This window comes from Achroia grisella, unplaced genomic scaffold, assembly GCF_030625045.1.
Source record: "Achroia grisella isolate CSIRO2021 unplaced genomic scaffold, CSIRO_AGI_Agris_v1 utg754, whole genome shotgun sequence".
Classification (NCBI taxonomy): Eukaryota; Metazoa; Arthropoda; class Insecta; order Lepidoptera; family Pyralidae; genus Achroia; species Achroia grisella.
The window spans coordinates 445,190-466,825 of NW_026713011.1; the positions used below are offsets into that span (position 1 = coordinate 445,190).

The 21,636-nt window shown below is 35.6% G+C and overlaps 1 protein-coding gene across 1 annotated transcript; it reads left to right on the forward strand.

The window, feature by feature from the left end:
- Positions 1 to 50: 50 nt before the first annotated feature.
- LOC131850361 (nonsense-mediated mRNA decay factor SMG7-like) lies at positions 51 to 14,594 on the forward strand. The gene is made up of 18 exons (XM_059200578.1): positions 51 to 218; positions 1,125 to 1,224; positions 1,681 to 1,806; positions 2,103 to 2,221; positions 2,724 to 2,939; positions 3,602 to 3,802; positions 4,376 to 4,522; positions 4,778 to 4,871; positions 5,305 to 5,470; positions 6,752 to 6,898; positions 7,346 to 7,484; positions 8,065 to 8,193; positions 9,096 to 9,328; positions 9,670 to 9,761; positions 10,192 to 10,308; positions 10,500 to 11,735; positions 12,232 to 12,402; positions 12,950 to 14,594. The coding sequence occupies exons 1-18, from the start codon at positions 187 to 189 to the stop codon at positions 13,034 to 13,036; spliced, it is 3,552 nt and encodes a 1,183-aa protein (XP_059056561.1). The 5' UTR covers positions 51 to 186; the 3' UTR covers positions 13,037 to 14,594.
- The last annotated feature ends 7,042 nt before the right edge of the window (positions 14,595 to 21,636 follow it).

Below are 21,636 nucleotides of genomic sequence, written 5' to 3' on the forward strand. Positions count from 1 at the left end.
TTCGAAAATGTTTATTGTTTTTGTCAGTCAATACGTCAGTCCATCATACAAAGTGTTTCAGAAAAATTAGTTTTATGTATCTCTATTGTTTTTAGATTTTTCTTTTCATTATTTGGCAATAAATAGTAATTCTAATATAATTTACTAATGCTATGACAATTGCTGAGGCTTTAAGCCTCTATCAACATGGTTCTAAACGCTGCTATGCAAATGTTAAGGTTAGCATACTTTATTCATATATAACCTTCTCTGAAATTATATACCCTGATGATTTTTAGTTGTAAAACCGTAGTTTCTTTTCAAGAATCAGTTTCATATTTCATATTCTTAATTTCTCTCATTCTATTATCAATTAGTGTTCTGTAAATCCCTACATGAACACACAGTTACTAATTTTTATAACAATTCAATGACTCAATGTTTGCTTATTTTGTTCTTGGATTTGTATGATCTGCGTTTTTCCCTACGATTTTCCCTTAATATCATGATGTATTTTTTTATAACTAGCATGATTAAAACTCAATCTAAGAACAGCATGCAAAATATAACACAATTAATTAATCACTAATAGTAAAAACCTTATAGCCATTTCTTCATTTTATACAACAAAATAATTACAAAATATTCCTCTATATTATTTCACTATTTATTCGTTACTTTTTTTTATTATATAAAAAAAATAAAAAGTCATATTTTAGAATTAATTTGCCTGTAGCAAATGTAGGAAATCCATAAATTTTAAATTGTATTTAAATTTCTAATGTAATAGTCTGTGTATTATGTATTTATGTACAAAAAAAGTGTTATTTTAGACAGTACATTTGATATTTTAGACAGTTAACTAGTTATTTATAAATTATGTAATAATTCAACACAACTGTAAATTTGTATGAATAAATAAAATGAATCAATGTAATAATTCAACACAATGTAAATTGTTATGAATGAATACAATAAAATGAAATGTTAGTATCCATAGTTCAATATCATGGTAATTTGGCCCTGATGGAGCTATGTGAAGTGATATGTGCCAACAAATCGGTGATCATGTGTTGTTATTTTTGAACACAAAAACCCCAAAATAAATATAGATAAATAATGTATTATTTTTATCATTATGACAGAGAGGCAGATGAGCTGAAGCAGAAAATTCTTAAATTCAAGAGTGGGACATCAATGCTTCAGGATCGAAGTCTGTGGGTTACACAACAACAATTACAGAAGGTAAAGAAGGAAAAATTCAACTATATACACATTATTTTTTATTTCTTTAGATAATTATTATTTGTATAATTACTAATTGTCTAGAAAAGTAATAGTGAATAAGTTTATTAACAGTTATTGTTTAGAATATTGTAAAATTAATAGTAATTAGTAGAAGAATAATATAAATGAAAGATTAAAAACTCCGTATAAGTCATAGTTTTATAAGGACATATCCGTAAGTGTATATAAAAATATAATTCCCAAAGTAAACTCAATTTAGATAAATGGTTACACTTGTGAGGCGTGAGATATTGAATAGAAATAATCTCTATTATAATAAACTTAATAAAAACATTTTCTAATAATCATATTTTTTGTATTCTACCACTCATTTGAAAAGCTGTCTTTTCACAAGAAGAATGAGAAATCTTGATTGTTGCAAGAGTGTAAGATAACTGTTAACATTGTTCACAGATATATCAAAAACTATTGGTATTGGATTTAGATTATGCCTTGGACAAGAAAGTGGAGCAAGAACTGTGGAATGTGGGTTTCAAGCAGCAAATCGAAGCCTTACAGGCCATCTCCAAAGACAGAAAAGTATTGTATATTTAGCAATCATAACAAACCATCAGTTTTGAGTATCATCACTACATGAAATATACTTGATTCTAATTTTTGATTGCAACTTTCTTTATAAAAATTATGTGAAAAATGTTAAGACAATTTTACTTAAATAGATTTTTTTATGTAGTAATAATTACATGACTTTTTACTTATATGTCTAACACATTTAAATGGTACAATCTAGTACACTTTTATAATATTGTCTTACAAACTATGTCATATCTGACTACAAGTGTTTTAATTAATAATTTTTATTAATTAACATTCAGAATCCTCTCAGAAGTGAGGGCCAGGCTATGTTGTCATGGGTGCTCCAAGCTGCTACAGGATTCTACCTCTGCCTACTTCATCAGATATGCACCACATTCAAACTAGACTTGCCATTCAGGTATTAATTCAATCTATATATATAAAAATTAAATTCTGTTTGTTAGTCTGAATAAAACTAAAAAAAAAAGTCTGAACTGATTTGGCTTATTTTAGTCTTGAAACATTTTTGGAAGTCCAGGGAAGGTTTGGATGGTGAGAAAATATGAAGAAATTGAATGTAAAATAGTAAAAACAACAATTTTATTTTCCCATACAAACTGCTGAACCCATCAAATAAGGTGGTGCGTGTAGAAATTTATTGCGTAACTAAACTTCAAAAAACCTTTAGTGTATTTAATATAGAATCAGAACAGAATTTGCAGGATCACCCAGTTAGTCAGCGTCAGTTATAATAAATATCATTCTCACATTAAGAGCAGGGTGTGCTTCCAGAATATTAGTTGACTGGGGAACATACATGTTCAAGAGATGGTGATATTTTAATTTTTTAATTCTAATTACAATATATTTTAATATGGAACTGCTCGTTTGTATTTAAGCTGTATAAATAAATATTTCAGACGCCGGGCGTCTCTTCTGGGGTGGGTAGAGGGATGGGGTGCGGCCGAGGTGATGCCCGCGGGGGAGGCGGGCGCGGCCGCGGGGGCGGTGGCGGTGGCGGGGGCGCGACTCCCGGCGCCGGCTGCCGCACGATATATCTGCCAACACTGTTTAGTACACCTGGGGGACCTGGCGCGGTACAAGCAACAGTTGCGCGTTGCACATACATTCTACAGGTTGGTGTATGAAAATATTCTTCTATTCTATTCTATAATTTAATATGTGAATGAATTCATACCGCATTCAATAATATTTTTAGGTTTATCTAAAAAATAAAGTAGATTTTTTGTTGTATATATATATTAATCAAGATTTGAGTTGACACTTCAAGCAGAACTTACAAAAAAAATTGTTTTTGAAAATTGTACTCTTCTTTTTATATTTCCATATAATAAAATCATGTTGAGATAAAAACTGTCAGTTGATAGTTTATATATAAAGATAGAAGCTCATAAAAGCTTGTGCATAAAAATAACTGGAGGAGTTGAATAATGTGGGTCACATATAGGATACAGTAATCTTAGAAAAATACTTCAAAGGAGTAAATTGTTTTTAATTTTTAATATGCCATCTCATATTGATAATTATTAATGAATAAAATAACAAATGGCGTCACGCAGACTACTCACTTTTCCCCTCGTAAAAAAGGTAGTAACACTACCACTGCTAATACTGTAATACTGAATTGCCCACTTAATTTTATTTTATAAGAATATATTCTGTTATTGATTTGAAAATGGAACAAGAACAATTAAATTTAGAAAGAAATATCATTGGCCGGAGCCGAAAGAAGAGGAAAAATATAATTGATTTTGAATTTGGAATGTGTGTGGTGCAGGCACGCGCTGGTGCTGTCGGCGCACAGTGGGCAGCCGTACAACCAGCTGGCGCTGGTTGCGTGGCGGCGCGGGCGGCGGCTGGCGGCGCTGTACTGGCACGTGCGGTCGCTGCTCGTGCGCGCGCCCTTCCCCCCCGCGCCCGCCAACCTCGCACGTACTCTTCACGCCGCCGCTGCGTCTACAGCATCCTCCGCTTCCAGGTGAGTCCACCCCGCAGTCCATAACCAAGTTTACCTCTAATTATTGAATCCCTAATTATAAATGATTATTTATGTAAAGTCTTTTAGTTACTTTGTTTTTTATTTACACAGATATAAAGTCCGTTTCTTTATTTCATTATGTTATTCTTATTTTATTCCATCATAACCGTTTACAATTAGAATTCTTAATCTATAATAACTACAAATTTCATACTCATACTCATAGTGTATTTTTGATTAGTTTAAAGCTAAGATCAGTATAATGCTATTGATCAATATAATAAATGAAACCCTATATAAATTTATAGTCGCCTTCTAGTCACTTATGCATGTTAAGTTCTATGTATTAATACATTTTTCCCTACCATGAATGAAAACTGGAACTGAACTGGAGGTCAACCTAACGTACCTACCTTATTACTAACAATCCTCTTCCCTACTACGCCAACGTATCGCATATAGTATCACAGATATTGGTACAGTTTCAATATTTAATACTTGATACCAAGCATTGCGTTTATATACCATTTCAATGCGTTATAGGCATGTGTAAAAGTACGGGTCGTATTACAGTCGCGAGCCGCGAGCGCTGCCAGTACTGGGCGGGGCGCGGGCGCGGTCTCCGCCGCCGAGTCCGGCGCCCGCCCCCGCTCGTCTCGACGCGCACTCATACATCTCGGAGCTTATCCGTGCACTCCATTTCATACACACAAATGAACAGTAAGTACACTCTGACTGGCAAATTTGAACTTTATTATGTACATTTAATGAACTTTATCATGTATTATGTACATTTGTTAACTTTTTCTTATATGCATGAAATATAAGATCAAGTCCATTAGATATTAAATACGCGGTGGTGTTATGGAAAATAGCCACCCTGCACTTACTATAATAAGCATGACACCTTTTCATTTTGAAACAAGTAACCATTTCATTTATAATTTTAAATAAATGTTAATTTTAATATTTCAGCTTAGACACAGCAGCAACAATAGTAAACACCCTGAATTCCTCACTGACTGCTCTCATTGCAACTGACAGCTTTGAATCTATGACTCTAATCAAGGTAAGAAACTTTAACTATTTTGAAAATATAATTTTTTTTACCCTAATTACCGTGCGGAATAAATATAGCATAATAAGTACACAAAAAGGATTGTATAGTAATATGTTTTGATAATTTATTGACAATATGTACAAATGTAATACGAAACAGACAGTTATTTATCTGCTAAATGGTTTTGCCTGATCCACGCTAGTCATCCATTATTCAATCTGTGATTTCGGCCGTTTTGTCGTGTATCTATGTACGAGACGTGTGGTTTTTTAACGATTTTTTTAGATAGACCACTAATTTTTGTTTGTAACTACTGCTTGACTATGTTCTTATATTTATTATAGTGGATTTTATCTGAACATTAAAAAAAGATGATCTGGTATATTAAAAAATATATTTTTATCTCACACATTATGAGTGATGACCATCATCTCGTGTACAGATGGCGTGCGTGGTGATGTGGGCAGTTCACTCGACGACGGAAGGGCTGACGCTGTCTGCGAGCGCGCTGTCGGCGAGCGAGGCCGCCGCCGCAGCCCTGTCACACGCACTCGCCGCCGGAGCACTGCTCGGGCTGCTGCTGCCCTCACCCGCGCCCCTCGCGCCCCGTACGTACCGCCCGTAGTGTCGGCCGCGCCCTGTACGTATCGCCCGCAGTGTCGGCCGCGCCCCGTACGTATCGCCCGCAGTGTCGGCCGCGCCCCGTACGTACCGCCCGTAGTGTCGGCCGCGCCCTGTACGTATCGCCCGCAGTGTCGGCCGCGCCCCGTACGTATCGCCCGCAGTGTCGGCCGCGCCCCGTACGTATCGCCCGCAGTGTCGGCCGCGCCCCGTACGTATCGCCCGCAGTGTCGGCCGCGCCCCGTACGTATCGCCCGCAGTGTCGGCCGCGCCCCGTACGTATCGCCCGCAGTGTCGGCCGCGCCCCGTACGTATCGCCCGCAGTGTCGGCCGCGCCCCTCGCGCCCGTACGTACCGCCCGCAGTGTCGGCCACGCCCCTCGCGCCCCGTACGTACCGCCCGCAGTGTCGGCCGCGCCCCGTACGTACCGCCCGTAGTGTCGGCCGCGCCCCGTACGTACCGCCCGTAGTGTCGGTCGCGCCCCGTACGTACCGCCCGTAGTGTCGGCCGCGCCCTGTACGTACCGCCCGTAGTGTCGCCGACGGCCTTCTCGAGCTTCTGCTGCTGTGACCTCGAGATCTGCGCCATGCGCGGTATCATTTAACAAAATACTCTTCAACTGAAACACAACTTACAAAATAAGCGGGTAGACGACAGCCTGCGTGGGTACCTCTGTCGCATGTAATAGCGACAGAGGTACCCACGCAGGCGACTATAATTTTGTTTTTAAACTTATGATAATGAAATGGTGCACCAACCAAGTATCGTTTAGAAAAAGTCAATAGGTCTTTTATGGGAATAGGTATAAATTTACAATAAGATACCAAAGGATATACTTCTAATTACCTTCAAATAAATTCAAAACATTTATTAAATCATATTTACTGAGCAAAACTTACTACTCACTAAACAATTACTTAAATGACGAGCATTCATGGCAATAGTATTTCATGCACAGGATTTTCATTTTATGTTGGACATAGACACCTATATAAATATACATTGTAAATAAACTGGCTTTAAAAAAAAATCTATTGAGATTCGTGACAATTCTTCTCTATTAGATCTATATACTGAATTTGATCATAACCGGTTAAATGTCCTACATGAATAATTTTTTTATGAATTTAAATTTGGAAAAAAACGTGCGCTAACGGTTTACGCCGGCGAGACACCAGTGTGAGGTCAAATCAGTTAGCCCGTCATGGCAAATTCACTGAAACGAGTGATGTTTGGCTGGTAGTTATATGGTGTGTGTCGTGTTGCAGTGCGTGTGTGGCTGTGGTGGGTGGCGTCGCACCCGTCCGTGGTGTCGGAGCCGGCGTGGGTGCAGCGTCCGGCGCTGTGGCCGGCGGTGGCGCAGCTGCTCACGAGGCTCCACGCCGCGCCCCCGCCCGCTACACAACTCTACACGTGTGAGTTAACCCGCGTCTCACGCTTTGTTGCTCCAACATCTCTCTGATGGTAATTGTCTGCGAGCCAGGAATAGTACAATGTGACCGATTTCTCCCCGATTGAAAACTTCTATAATTGTTAAGGTAACTCAACTAAGTTATGTAGGTCAGTGAACGTCAGTAGCGGTTCCGAGGATGGGTTGAGGAGCAGGAACCTAACAAAATTTTCAAATTGTTGATATAAATAAACCTTATGTGTACTACGACTTTGAAATTCATTTCAATACTTATTTATGAAATTTATTTTAATCGACCTTTTTTACCTACTGCTTACGCTAGATGACGCTGTACAAAATAAGCGCTATTAAGTTGTTTTAACTTTTGATATACTTTTTGATAAAAAGAGATCTTATGCACTACAACTTTAAAGTCCATTTCAGTTCTTCAGTTAAAAGCGTATAATTTTAGATGAGAGCGTACCCCTGCCGGAAGACGAAGAGCTGCTGGGCTTCCAGCCGCTGGAGGAGATGTGGCGGGACCTGCGGTTCCCGAGCCACGCGGCCTGGGACTTCTACGGCGGCCGCCTGCCTGACCACGAGAATGACCAGTCAGTTTCTATTGCTTTTTATTATTTGTTCTATGAACCGACATGTGCCAAAGTATATTACTAAATATATTAATTCTATGTGCATGAAGGTACGTTTTTTTAATGAGTAATGAGTGCTGCCAGAAAGCTAGAGTTGTATAAGTGCATCTCATAGAGGTTGTGGTTATATCAACAACAGCTGAGGCGGCTCCTATTGCCTTTGTATGATTTTTTCTTATATTCGTGTATGCTTGTTAATCCGCTAAAAATGCTAAATCTTTAAAATGCTGTCTAACTTTTAGTTTCTTTGTTACAAACCCCTACTTTTATATATAATAAGATTCAGTCTCGCTTCTACATTGAAGAGGTCGTCCTCTTCTGACGCACGCCAATTGGCTTACGGTGCGCGTAGCGCTGTCCTTATCGCACAATGCCGCTATTCTGCTCGGTTTCCTTTGGTCAATAGGCCAACTTGCACAGTCTAGTATCGTATTGCGTGGATCGCGTAAATATAAACCTAAGCTTGTCGATTTTCGCAGAAGTTTTATGGTTTATGTGTGGGTTATGGAACTCCTATATGTTTATTGTCTATGTATCCAAGGTCGCCGGCGGAAGTAATGTCGGTGTGCTTGAGCAACGAGCCGGAACTGGAGCAGCGCGTGCGCGCGTACCGTATTCTACAACTGGGCCGCCGCCTCGCCGACTGCCGACCCGATCTCCTCACCTACACGTAACTATCCCGTGCACATTTACATTACTATTTTACATTTATTTATAATAAAATTCCCATATCACAAAGTTACCTCCGCCGTAACAGCTAGACTGATTTTAAGAAATTTTATATGCAGATTCAGTAGGTCTGATAATCGGGTACTATCTATTATTCATACCCTCAATTGATGAGGGTTATTCACTTCTAACGTTTATTTTTTATTTTTTGAGCAATTTTTTTATAATGTGAGTTTCAAAAATATACACAACTCAAAATTTTCACTTCTATTATGAACCTCTATTTTTAATGCCGATTTTAACTTATAGGGCAAAAAAACATTTGGGGGGTGAGCTAGTATTTTATAAAATCGTTTACCAGCTTTTTTTATCGCGGAGAAAATCAGAAAATCCTCGTAGATTCAAATTCGATTCAAGGGACAGGTTGGATATGTCAGATTAGTACTCACTAAAAACTCCACGGTGTTCATCACGCCCCTCCGATCGATCCCCCATCCAATTCAAACTGGGATCGAAATTACGACGGCCCGAGCCGAGTTTCGAACCCCTAGTGGTGCCCCCAGACTAAAGTCGTATCCGTCAGGCAGGAGTTGGCCTTCAGCTGCTCCATAAGTCCTTCCGCGGGTTTGGAGTGCCATCTGCACTGGCCCCCTAACGTCCGGTGAAGCTGTAAAGGCCAGCTGCCAACAGCATTAGAGTAGTCCGAAAAAAAGGTATTCACCAGTACGGTCAGCATGCCACGGAAAGTACATTTATATTCTACCGCGACTGCTGTAATCCGCTACGGAGATATTGAGAGCCGACCTCTTAACATCTTTTAAAGCAATGGTTTAAAAGATGTTTAGTAGGTATCCGGAAACACGCGCGAACGTGTACAACCTAACTGGGATAGTTCACCGACAGCGAAGACGAGGAGGGCAAGCTGTCGTTCAGCGCGGTGGCGGCGGACGGTGACCACCTGTGGCGCGCGCGCGCTGAACTGTGTGCGGCGGGGGGCGGGGGCGAGGGGGGCGCGGCGGCGGCGGGGGGCGGGGGCGAGGGGGGCGCGGCGGCCGAGCCCGACCACGACAGCGAGGACGAGCCGCCCCCGCCGCCGCCGCCCATCATCATCTCAGAGGCCGACTTCCGTGAGAAAGGTTTTTTTGGTTTCGTTTTCATTTCTTTAGTTTCATATTATTATTATTTTTTATTTTTTTTATTGATAAATTCGGTTTATATTTTATTTGCGTTATTATTTATAAACTTATTTACTGTCAATATGTACTATATTGTCAGAGTTTATATTTTATTTATGAATGTAGCTTTTAAGAAGAGGATATAAAGAAAAAATAGCTTATGCGACAAGTCCGCCTTTTGTACCTTATTACTCTAATTTATGATCTTTATAATTTACTTTTATACTTACTTTTATAAATAAATCTAAAGCTAAAACAGGTTTTTTTTGGAGTTTTTATTACTTAAATGTACGTGTTCACAGTTCGTGAGAAACGCGTGGGTATCCTTAAGCCGCAAGGTTCGCTGGAGCGTGCGAGAGAGGAACGGGCGTTGGCCTCCACACAAGACGATCCGGTAATTTTATTATAAATATATAATCTCATTATTGCCTTGCCTGCCTATTTAGGGTCGGCGCAGTATGACATCTTCTTCCTCTGATCCTTATATGATTTTTTGCAACATCCATCCATGGTTTTTCGGTCGTCCTCTCCCTTCTTTATTCTCCCTAATTTGAATTAAATAATGAATCTGTTTTTCTGTAAACATGTACAAACTCATTTGAAACAAATAAGAGCTGAGTTTCTTGTTAGTTTTTCTTAACTCGAATGCACTTCGACGCCGACGGTAGATTTGGCATAAGCATAAGAGTTTGTATTCAGGTGGCGATTTCGCTCTGAATTAACTAAGAGGATTTCCAATGCAAACTGCATAGAGGTTTACCCGGTACAATGCTAGCGATGGGTCTACTAATTTTATTACTAATACTGGCCTCCTTCACCTCTAGGAACCGGATTTCAGCGAGGAGGGCAGCAAGAGTGAGGACAAGAAAGAAACGCGGAAGGCACGAGTCAATATTGCCATGGCGGCCATCATGAGAAAACAGGAGGAGACTAACAAACAGGTGACAACATTGTTTCCGTATGAACACTGATTGGTACCATAACTTTGATCAAAGGATATGATAGATGTGTCTATGTAGATAGTGTGTATGAGTGCTATTTTCAATCTTATGTCTATTGCAACAGTGTACTGATTTTGATGCAACGATTACTATTAATGCAATAAAATGTAAATAGTTTTTTTTTATTATAGGTGAAATTCGTAACTCCACCTCCGACACCAGAATCAACAACTGACTCAACAGAAGCAAAGGATGACAAGCCTAAAGTGATACAGCCTAAAGCCATCAAATCACTCGCCAATCTACCAATCGGCAGAAAAACGGGTGGCATCCTCTCACTCAAAGATAAATCTGCTGGATATCCACATCTTGTAAACACCGATCCTGAGCCGGCCAAGAAGAACGACAAAGAAGAAAAGAAGGATTCAAAGAGTAGTCAGCCTAGTCAAAGTTCTCAACAGAAGAGACAAGAGCCACCTTCTCCTAACTGGAGCTCAAATCAACCACCACAGCTTTACAATGAACCGCGAATGAACTTCCAAAAGAATTACGGTATTAACACCACAGGTATCAGCTACAACCCTAACTACCAATCGAATGTTAATAATCAAGGTATAAGGTTGCCCGTCGTTAATCCTAAAGAAATAGACGTGAGGACCGCTGCAATGCAGAAGCAGAACTCCCGTCAGGAACTATTCCAAGATGGACAGAAATTCGGCAACCACAACTACCAGATGTCGGGCGACAAGAAGAACTTTCTCAACGACCTACCGCCACGGTTTGCTAACCAGTACCGATATTGGCAGAATGCTCAAGAGAATCAGTTCAACGAGAACAAATTTAGAGACGAAAACTTCAAACCAAATTCGCTTTTTAATAATCAACAGCCCAATAGTTGGAGCAACTTGCCAGGAGCCGATTACCAACAGCAGACGTGGTGGAAACCGGATAACCCGCCTCCGAATTTCAATACAAACTTCTCAACACCACCATTGAATATGCAGCCTAACTTCTACTCTCCACAATTAAGCTCCAACATGTCGAGCCCTTACCATAGCATACCGTCTTTCAATCCATCTCAAAATATAGGACAAAATAAGCCAGATAATTTAGTCAATCCAAACTACCTTCAGTCTGCCGTGGGTCAACCCCAAGTACGGAATCTTGTCCCATCTGCAAACTTCAATTCTCCATTGAGTGGGTTTGGATCATACCCAGCAGTCAGCTACGATTCCTCGATGTATCCCCAATTTAATAACAAACTTGCATACCAACCAATGAATAAACCGCAGGCCTACCTGGGCAGTAATGAGATGGTTGATATGAACATTGGATTTGGATCCAACATAGCGGATAGACAACAGATGAACTTCAATGAATCGCTCAACAGTGATATTGGAGGGATGAAAAATTTGGAGCAAATGGGGGTTTGTAAAATTGTTTTATTATGTAATTGTTTGTATGTAGATAAATAGATAACAGATTCACAAAGCTACACAGGTATTTTTAAATTCATTACATCCTGCAAAACTTACGAGTTAGTCATATACATCTTTATTTATATTTAAACTTGTTCAAAAATTAGGTGATTAAAATAAATATCATCATTAATTAATTACCTTGCATATCACATTATAATCAAAGTATAATTTGTTAATTACTTTGCGATCTCTTAGTCACTTTATCACTATTGTCTTCCGTAAGTACAATCTGTCCGTACATATAATAAAAATAAAATGAATATTACAATTATTTCTGAATTTCTTGTCTGTTCTTAGCTCGAATGCACGCCGTACTGACGGTGGTTTAGACATCGTAAGATTCTATAATAGATCTACATGGATAAAGATACTTTTGTTTACATTTGTATTAAGTATAAAATATATATAAGTAAATTATAAAATTATGATTATGCACGTACAGGGAACGTCAAGCTCAGTGGGCAGTGCGAATACGGCGCCAGGGCCGGGGCCGGGGCCGGGTGTAGCGCTGGGCGCGGGGCCGGGCGCGCCCCCGGGGGCCGCCAGCACCTACTCGCTGTTCAGCGGCGCCCCCGGCGCCGGCTGGACCTCCGCGCAACGTCATCCGCAGCAGGTTTAATAATTTACATTTATTGTTGTAATGCATGCATGCAGATCACTATATATCCATTCTAATATTTTAATATTATTTATTTAGGTAATCAACTTATACATTCCATATGTATTATTTAGTATTACATGTAAATCCAATAACAGATACCTCATAAATTTATCGAAATGTATGAACAGAGTGACATCAAATAATTTTAAATTTAATCTAAACAACAATAAAAAGTACAATAACGTGTGTAGTTGCAAAACACAAAGAAAACAGGTTGATCATTTAAAACAGATAAACAGGTCAGAGCAAAAGTTAAAGAACAGGAAAGGATCTGTGCACAGTGTATAATAAGTAATGTAGGATGATACAATACATAATATTCATTCAAATAATTATAAATGTGAAAGTGTGTCTTGCCTTTTTATCTTTATAGTAATCGTTGAACCGTATACGAATATTTTTTTATTGAGAGGACAAACATAGGCTATATGTTAACAAAAGCCAAAGGTACTTAACTTATATCTACTACTATTCTATAAAAGAAATTTTTGTACCCCAGTCGCTATGGTCCGGCCCGGGGCCATCGCCTCTCGAGAGACTCCTCGAACAGCAGAAGCAGATGAAGCAGCCCCCCGCGCCGCAGTAATCAACAACGCGACCAAAACTCGGATAATAACTTCCAATATATTATACACTGAAACACTAATGCGCCTTTTGTAGCATATAAAAACAACTTTAAATATGCCGATATAGGCGGAAAGTAACGTTTTGATATGACAATATTCTTTATACGTATAATTATTAAAAATCACGGGATCTTACTAAGTTTTATTTTTATTGAGTTTTTGGGAACTCAATAAAAATCAAATTCTCATGATTTCTACTAATTACACGTATAAATAATGACCGCGTCAAATTTAAAACAGTATATGACAATATTCTTGTACAAAATTTAAAATAGCTTCGTTGATATTTAATAGGATCATTATGCTAGTGTTTGTGTTATAAGCTGCAACTTTTTTATACACAATCGGAGGCTGTATGACGTAGTTCCTTACAATTCTTTTTTGACCCGTAAGAGTTTTGTAATTACAGTGGACCCGCGGTAATCCGGCCCCCCTTGTAATCCGACATGGTCTATTATTTATTACTGAATATTTTTTTGACAATATAGTTCAGAGTGCATATACCTACATACATACATATATATATAACATAGAATCTTATCACTGGATCTGTAATTTGTCGGATTACAAGATACTCTTTACTAAAAAATTCCGGACTATAGGGGACCCTTAGGCAGCACTCTATAATCCGACAAATTCGATGGTCCGACACTGCCCTGCAAAACGTTTGTCGGATAATGGGGGGTCCAATGTATGTACGAAAAAGTAAAGAAAAACCATTTAACACTTGTAATCGTGACAGTTGTTGCTGCAACATTCTAATAAGTCATATAAAATTACCTAAAGATTTCATTGGAAATTGAAACTGTTTATATGCAGCAAATTTATTTAGTACAAATAAAATTAATTTTTTATATAAATGTGATATGTGACAATTATATAAAACTAGCAATTTGGCTATAAATGTTTGTTGCAGCTGTGTTTGTAATAGAAAACAGCAAATACTGATTGAATTATTTACATTTACAACATGTATTTTTTTAAATATTAAATATAGATATTATTCTGATACATACTGTTATGATGAGCCCTTCCACACAAAAACCGAGTGTGAAATTTGGATATTTATATGGGTATTATAAGAATAGATAAATATATTTATGGTTCATACGATGCCTTCAGCACAGGGGTTTAGTAGGAGAGAACTAAGGGTCGTGTTTTGTATAAATTATGTAGCTTACATTGCCTTTCGAGTCGTGATATTGCTATGTCATTGTAAACTTTTGTATAAATGTAAAGTTTGTTATATTATTGTGGATTATATCGTGAAAGGCCTCATAAAGGCCTCGTTAGTCTCCAATGAACATGTTATGTTGTTAATTATAATTTTGTGCTAAAATTATGTGAATGCATATAAAATATGCATGTAGAAGTATTGCATGATATCACTAAATCTTTTAAAGAAGACACTAGAATTTGTTAGTTTTCGCTGTACGATTATATCAATGAATTACGAAGTGAAAAGTACATGAATGTTTTTATTTTGACTGTATTTTTTTATAATTTGATAACTTCAGAAAGGTAACCCTACACCTTTCTGAAGTTATCAAATTATAAAAACCCCATAAGGTAAAGTAACAATGTACAATTATGTAAGTGTTCCCTTGACTTACAATAAAATGCCCAAGACAGTTCAAGTCTGTGTGACTCCTAAACATCACTGGACAAGAGATTGTATACTCAACATACTGGAATGCTAGGAAATAACGAGAGACATGTTTATATGAAATTTATAGTTTTTTTTTAAATATATCTTGTAATCAGAAATTTAATTTTTCTTATACCTACATTATTTATGAGTAATGGTTTTTTGGTATAATTGATCTTGGATCCAATCAAAAGCAAATCGGACCTATAAATGTAATGTGTGCATAATTAGGTTCTGGTTGGAAACATAAAAAACCATATTCATTAATATTTGAAACTCCTAATATTTTTTATCAATTCCTAAATACGACTGATATGTATTTAATAATACATATATAATAATCCACTCTAAGAATTTTCTTCCAATGTTTTTGGTGGGTATAGTGGGCTTGTAGGATGGATGGGATATATTTATAGATATCTTGAGGTTTGGATGGGTCTGAGACACCTTCGCGAACATACACTAGCATTCGTATATGTACATTAAATAATTTTTATTATTTACTAAGCGAAGATAAATTGATGCGATTGTGAAACTATATTTTGTAATAAACTTATTTTTTGTTAATTCGCTTGTTTTATTGTCATAAAATCTTAATGTATACTGCTATAATTGAATTTTTGTTCTAATATAAATAATGTCAAACAATTTTTGAAAAGTGTATAATAAAATCAAATAAAAAACCATTTAATCAGTCAATAATTTAATATTTCTTAAATTTCAATAATGAATCTAAACAAATTATACATAAAAACATTGAACAAGAACAACAGGGGACGCTCAGTATACACCATCTGCTACATCTGCCAGACTAAATCCGCAAGTAAATAACTTAGCGAATTGGAATCAATTCGGAATGGCGTCTAATATATATGAATGGCATTTTTGCTCTTTTATGGCTTCATTAAAGGTTTATTAATAGATAAAATATATGTGTACATTTCTGTATTTTTCACTATTTACACTTCTGTAGCAGTTTGGTTACACATATTAATAAATACCATTTGCGTTTGTTCAAAACAAGGCCTTACCTACAATCACTAAGTAATTTACACAATTTTAACTCAGTTTGACTATTGAGCAGTAGGATCACAGGTGTAAGCGACACGTCCCATACTTAAAAGTATGGCGAATTTAAACCAACAATATTAAAATAATATTTTTGTCTATGTTTTTGTCTCTGCGTGCGGTGTTGTGATAGTTTGAATATATAACCGGCGTAGCGGATGCCGAACCTAAAAGTAGGCGACACCGCACGTCCCATTTGTAAAAAAATAAATTCGTATGTGTCGCAATAAATCCAATTATTTTGTAGTTTTCGATTCCATACAATGTGACCTATCATATCCACACAACTACAGCATTTAATAAACGCAGCTCAAAAGATGGTACCTACTCTATGCGACCACTACACAAATAAGAAATATTGTTCTTAACGCTAACGTTGTTTTCTTATAAAATGTCTGGCAGCGGCACGACACATGCAATCTGAGACTGTCGCCTAGTGCAATTATTCTATGTAAAAGTACATTCTCTAACACATAAAAAAGCATACTAATTATTTAATTTGATTACAATAATGGTATTTACAATAATAAATATTTGATACTAAACAATTTACATTCTATATTTTGTCAATTTTATAAATAACAGCATACTATTTGTATAAAACATGTTTTACGGTCTTTTATAAATAAATGAATAGCTCAAAATTAACAAAATTTGATTAGTGAACATTTTATTATGCTACCACTACATATTTCCTATACTTTTAAGAAGTAGAAGTAAATCGGAATACATGAATACTCCAATTTTTCCAATCATGAGATATTGATGTGTAAAATGTAAACAAAATTTAGCTACATTCAAACGATTTCATTATTTACATATAAATCACGAATTTACAGCTTTTTACATCATTTTGAGAGATATTAAATTTATAGAAAGTATTACATAAATAATAAATAGCCCCACATTGGGTAAATAGTGGCATTGTCGACTGTCAATGTTGCCGTTTACCTCCGTGTAGTGTATACAACACCAACCTTATATAATATAAATAAAATGTAAATTGTCGTCTTATTTATCACAATAAGTATTCTATGTCTGAATTCTGAAGTGATCATTTGTTATATAAAAATAACACACAAAATTATTAACAGACCAGAGAAAATACCAAGAAGTCTTAGCAAACATCTATACACGCTGCAAATCCCCTCCTCTATTTTAGAACTATTACAAGAAGCTGTCATTCTTAACACATGTAGTATTGTACGAAAATTTCTTTCGTCATCACATGCATCATCCTCATATAACTAAATCAAAACAATCATTAAACTGATTCATGCTTGGCTAAGCCCGCACTTTTGATATAAATTGAATATTGCCATATTACCCCCGTAAAAAGGGAGATATATAAAATATATATAAATAATCGTAATAACTTTTTATTGTGCACAGTCAAAATAATAATAAAAGTACATTAAAAAATTGCAACGCGCACGTTACCCCCTTGTGTTTCATGCGTCCATAAGCTACGTAAGTAACCATTTACCATCAGATGGGCCGTATTCTTGTTCCACACCATCATAGTAAATAAAAGGCGGTCTCATCGCTATAATCAAGCTCGTGATACTAATTATTATATTTAATTACATGATTAGTATTTACTGTTGATGTTCTATATAGTACACGGACGTAACAGTCTATATGGCTTAACTTTAACTTCAAATAATATAATAGTAAATTAAATTAAAAATAAACTAGAAATGAATCTACATTATAGTTTGATCTCCTTAAAGCCTTCGTATTAATTTAACAGTATCGGTAGCCTAAAATAATCTACAACAACTCACATAAGATATGTACAACAATTGACAAGTTTGTTAGAAGCAGCTTGGAAAAAACTATTGGGCGGACTACGAGACAAGTGTATATACCAAAAATCATATTATGGCTTCTCGGTGTACTGTATGTATTTAAATATATTATAAATACAAAGAATACAGCACGAGCGGACGTAGGGAGTACGACATAGACAATATTTAATTCATTTATATTACTCTTTTCATTTTTGCAAGTTAATCAGTAAAATTTACATAATTTTTGTCATCCAGATCCTAAATAATCTTGGTCTCTACAATTCTGACCACGTCGGGGTCACCACTGTTGCGGGTGAATATTACGATGTTGCTGGTCGAGACGATGTATATTACAGATGATGATAAACTGACAATATGTACATAGAAATAATGATCTTATATACTAAATAAAAGTAGGAAAATGTAAGGTGGGGTGACACAGTTTATGCAGTTATTATTTTATGTATCTAGGTCTGTGTCCCATAATATTACTCTTTTCATTTTTGCAAGTTAATCAGTAAAATTTACATAATTTTTGTCATCCAGATCCTAATTAATCTTGGTCTCTACAATTCGGGAAAGTGAACAATTATATTGAGTCGTGGTCTACGTACTCAATATTAATTATAGCAGAAAGAAATCTTTAATTATTATTTTTATATTGTACTGATTGCATTCGTCCGTTGCTCTATTATATTACAAGATGAATTCTTACATCATTTTTTTTGTATTTGTTGTTTATATAATAAATATACTATTGTTATATTTTGTGCATTACTATGTAAGTTGATATACAATAATAAGCACATCATTGAGAAATGGTATCTAAGTATTTTAGTACCACTTCACAATGGACGAGAAATGTAGGTTGCATAATAAATCATCGCTTACGAGATCGAATAACAGCGATCCTATATGATATTTAGTGTTTAATAACAGCTTTAATTATATGTAAGTTAAATCCTACAATTCCATATATTTGCACCTAATATGATAGCATCATATGTATAATAGGAAGCTATTGTATTAGTTTGAAACATGGGTGGCCATTCAAATCTGAGAATACTTCAATTTGTGATGTAGTAAAAATAATCACATTCATTTTATTTGTAACTAAACAAATGCTCTGGCGTCTACGCTATGTTATCCGCTGCCGCTTAATAACTGACAAGTCCTGAAACTAACTTGTATTAAAAGATGTGAAAAAGTAATGAATTGTGTAGCATCTCATTTTTTAAACCTGTTAAAAACTAATTCCAGTCCTCACAGACATTAATGATAAATATATTAAAAATCGTAAACCACAAAGACAATTTTAAAAAGTAAATTGGCAGACCGAACATATAATCGTGAAATGAAACAATTTTTATGTGATGGAATGAAACAGAATACTACACAATATATTGACATCTGAATTCGCCCTAGAGTAGTATTAGAGTAGTAGTAGCATTAGAGTAGTCCGAAAACAAAAAGAGTGAGAGAGCGGTGAAGTACAAATTATATATTTTGACATTTTACATTTCCCATAACGTCTACTACTACTGTTTGAATGTGGTATGGAGCATGTACATAAGCGGCAGCGTATATAGTAACCAATGAGATTACTACAATGACAAAAAGGTTTACATTGACTAGCTGGCTGGCTGGCACGCGGCCGGTAACCGAGAACACATTACTATACTGCGATTGGCACAACACGAATACAACGTATAATTGTATTCAAACACTGTATTGTATAAATTACAATCAGTGTCAACAAATCATAATCATATTTAAAACTTATGTTAATTTTGCACTAATATTTTATTACTATGTACAGGAATTTAACTTCCTAACTATGTTTACGTTTCCATTAGGTCTTTCGCAACAATTGTTTTGATTTTATCCGCAAGTATTCTTCAGGGTAAGTACGGCACGTCCGTTACAAGCAAAGCGAGACGCTGTAACTGATGCACCACACAAAACCATAGCAAGTACGTAAATTCCCGTACAGTTATAAAATAAATCAATATTTTGTACAAGAACTAATATTTACGTATTAAAAACAAGTAGATACGTATAATTCATATATGTGTACAGTATATATGCATAAAAACAGATGGAAGGAATAGTCCGAGAGATAGGCGCTTATCAATTTTTGAAGGTAAAAATACCTTCAAAAATTGATAACTGCAAAGGAAGTATTTAAATTGATTCACTACTGAGCAGAGGCCGTGTATACACAAAATTAGTGGCCTAACTTATACAGTATTAAATTCAAGTCATTTAAATTAGATTATCAGTTGTATAATAAGTCGAAATATACTACAAAGTTGCATGATAATTCTAAATGTACTGCAAAGTTGCTTGGATGTGTTCGCACCATTGCTTACCTTTATATTGCTGTTTAACTTATCAGCCATAAGTTAACTTACTTATTTATCAAAAGATATTTGAAGAAGTAATCTTAAGGTTTACAATTAATTCAGAAACTTGTGACAAAGAGATCGAATTTTACACAGATTCTTTGAAAATCTCCATTTGAAAAAAAATTTATAAAAACATGTGCAAAGTGTACCTCTTATTCACCTACCACCACAATACATTATATGCTTCCACTATATATTATCCACTTTGAAACACACGGCGTTATAAATATATTAAGTCAATTAAATCAATCATAAACAATCTAAATGTTTTGACAACATTTAAAAACAAATCGGATACTACAGGGAATCCAATATCCAACGTCATCTAACATTTATGGATCAGTTTCTTACATGTACACATCAGTCTACAACGCGTTTGCGCGCGGAAAAGGCCACAACATCACACGTTACATACAATATTCAACATAAGAAAAATTGGCTAAAATTTTAAATATAAAAACCTTTTCGCATCTTTTACTAGTATGAAAGCAAAGACGTTTAAGCCATGTCTTAATTAAAATCATTATTTGTGTTGTGGTAAAATAACTTCTAGTGGTATAACATCAATATAAATAAATAGGCTATGTTAATAAATGTCAACATTTCGTGTTTATGGCATAGACAAACCATAATGTCTACGAGTTATTATAAATGAGATTCCATGGAAATGAAATATTATTATTTACCAAACTCAGTAATAGTAGTACAATCAAATTTGTAAACTATAATTTTTTTAACTATAATTTCATTCCCATATTTAATACAATGTCATAAACATAACTTTAAAAGCTTTTCATCATATATATTTCAGAAAAATTATTATAACCACTTTCTCTCACTTGGACTTACTTAGTACGTAAGATAAAATGGTCTATACAAACATCCTAGTTCATGATCTTTATGATTATTAAAAACTAAAATCATATCTAAGAGTTAAAAAAATATATGCAAGTTGAAATTTTAGCCAATCTTCATTTACCCTACCATATTCAAACCTGTGGCCTATTACTGTTCACATTTGGCAATAGAATACAATATTATAACTGTCAAAAATATATAATATAAAAAAATGTATTAAGACGTACATACATAACATACTAAACAAGTAAATAACATTCATAAAACTGAGTCGAATGCATGCAAAAAACTGCTAAACTCGTATCAAATACATAAAGGAAACTACAATACATTAGTATTAGGTATATAAAATAGTTAATATGTCATATTTCACTCGTATAATTCATTAATATACACAACCATATGTAAACATTCGTACTTTATCGTGTCCCCATATAATTCAATAAACTTCGATAATATTATCTGTGTCTCTACATAATAACTTTACATTTATGTTTTATAAATATTATGGAATATTATTTATAACCTGTGGTCTTCATTTAGTCAACCTTACAGATAAAAGTCTACGAAATCTTAAAATTGCGTGGTGTATTCTTCAATATAGGTACCTTACATGTATTCACAAGTTATAAAGAGTACCTTATCACCAATTTTTTATCTTCACCGGAATAAACGCGACATGATACGTGCGCATTTCATGATCTCTGACATAACGACAACAACACTGATAATATTGAACTTTGTTAATATATATCAGGGTATCCCAACCTTTATTTGACCAGGCA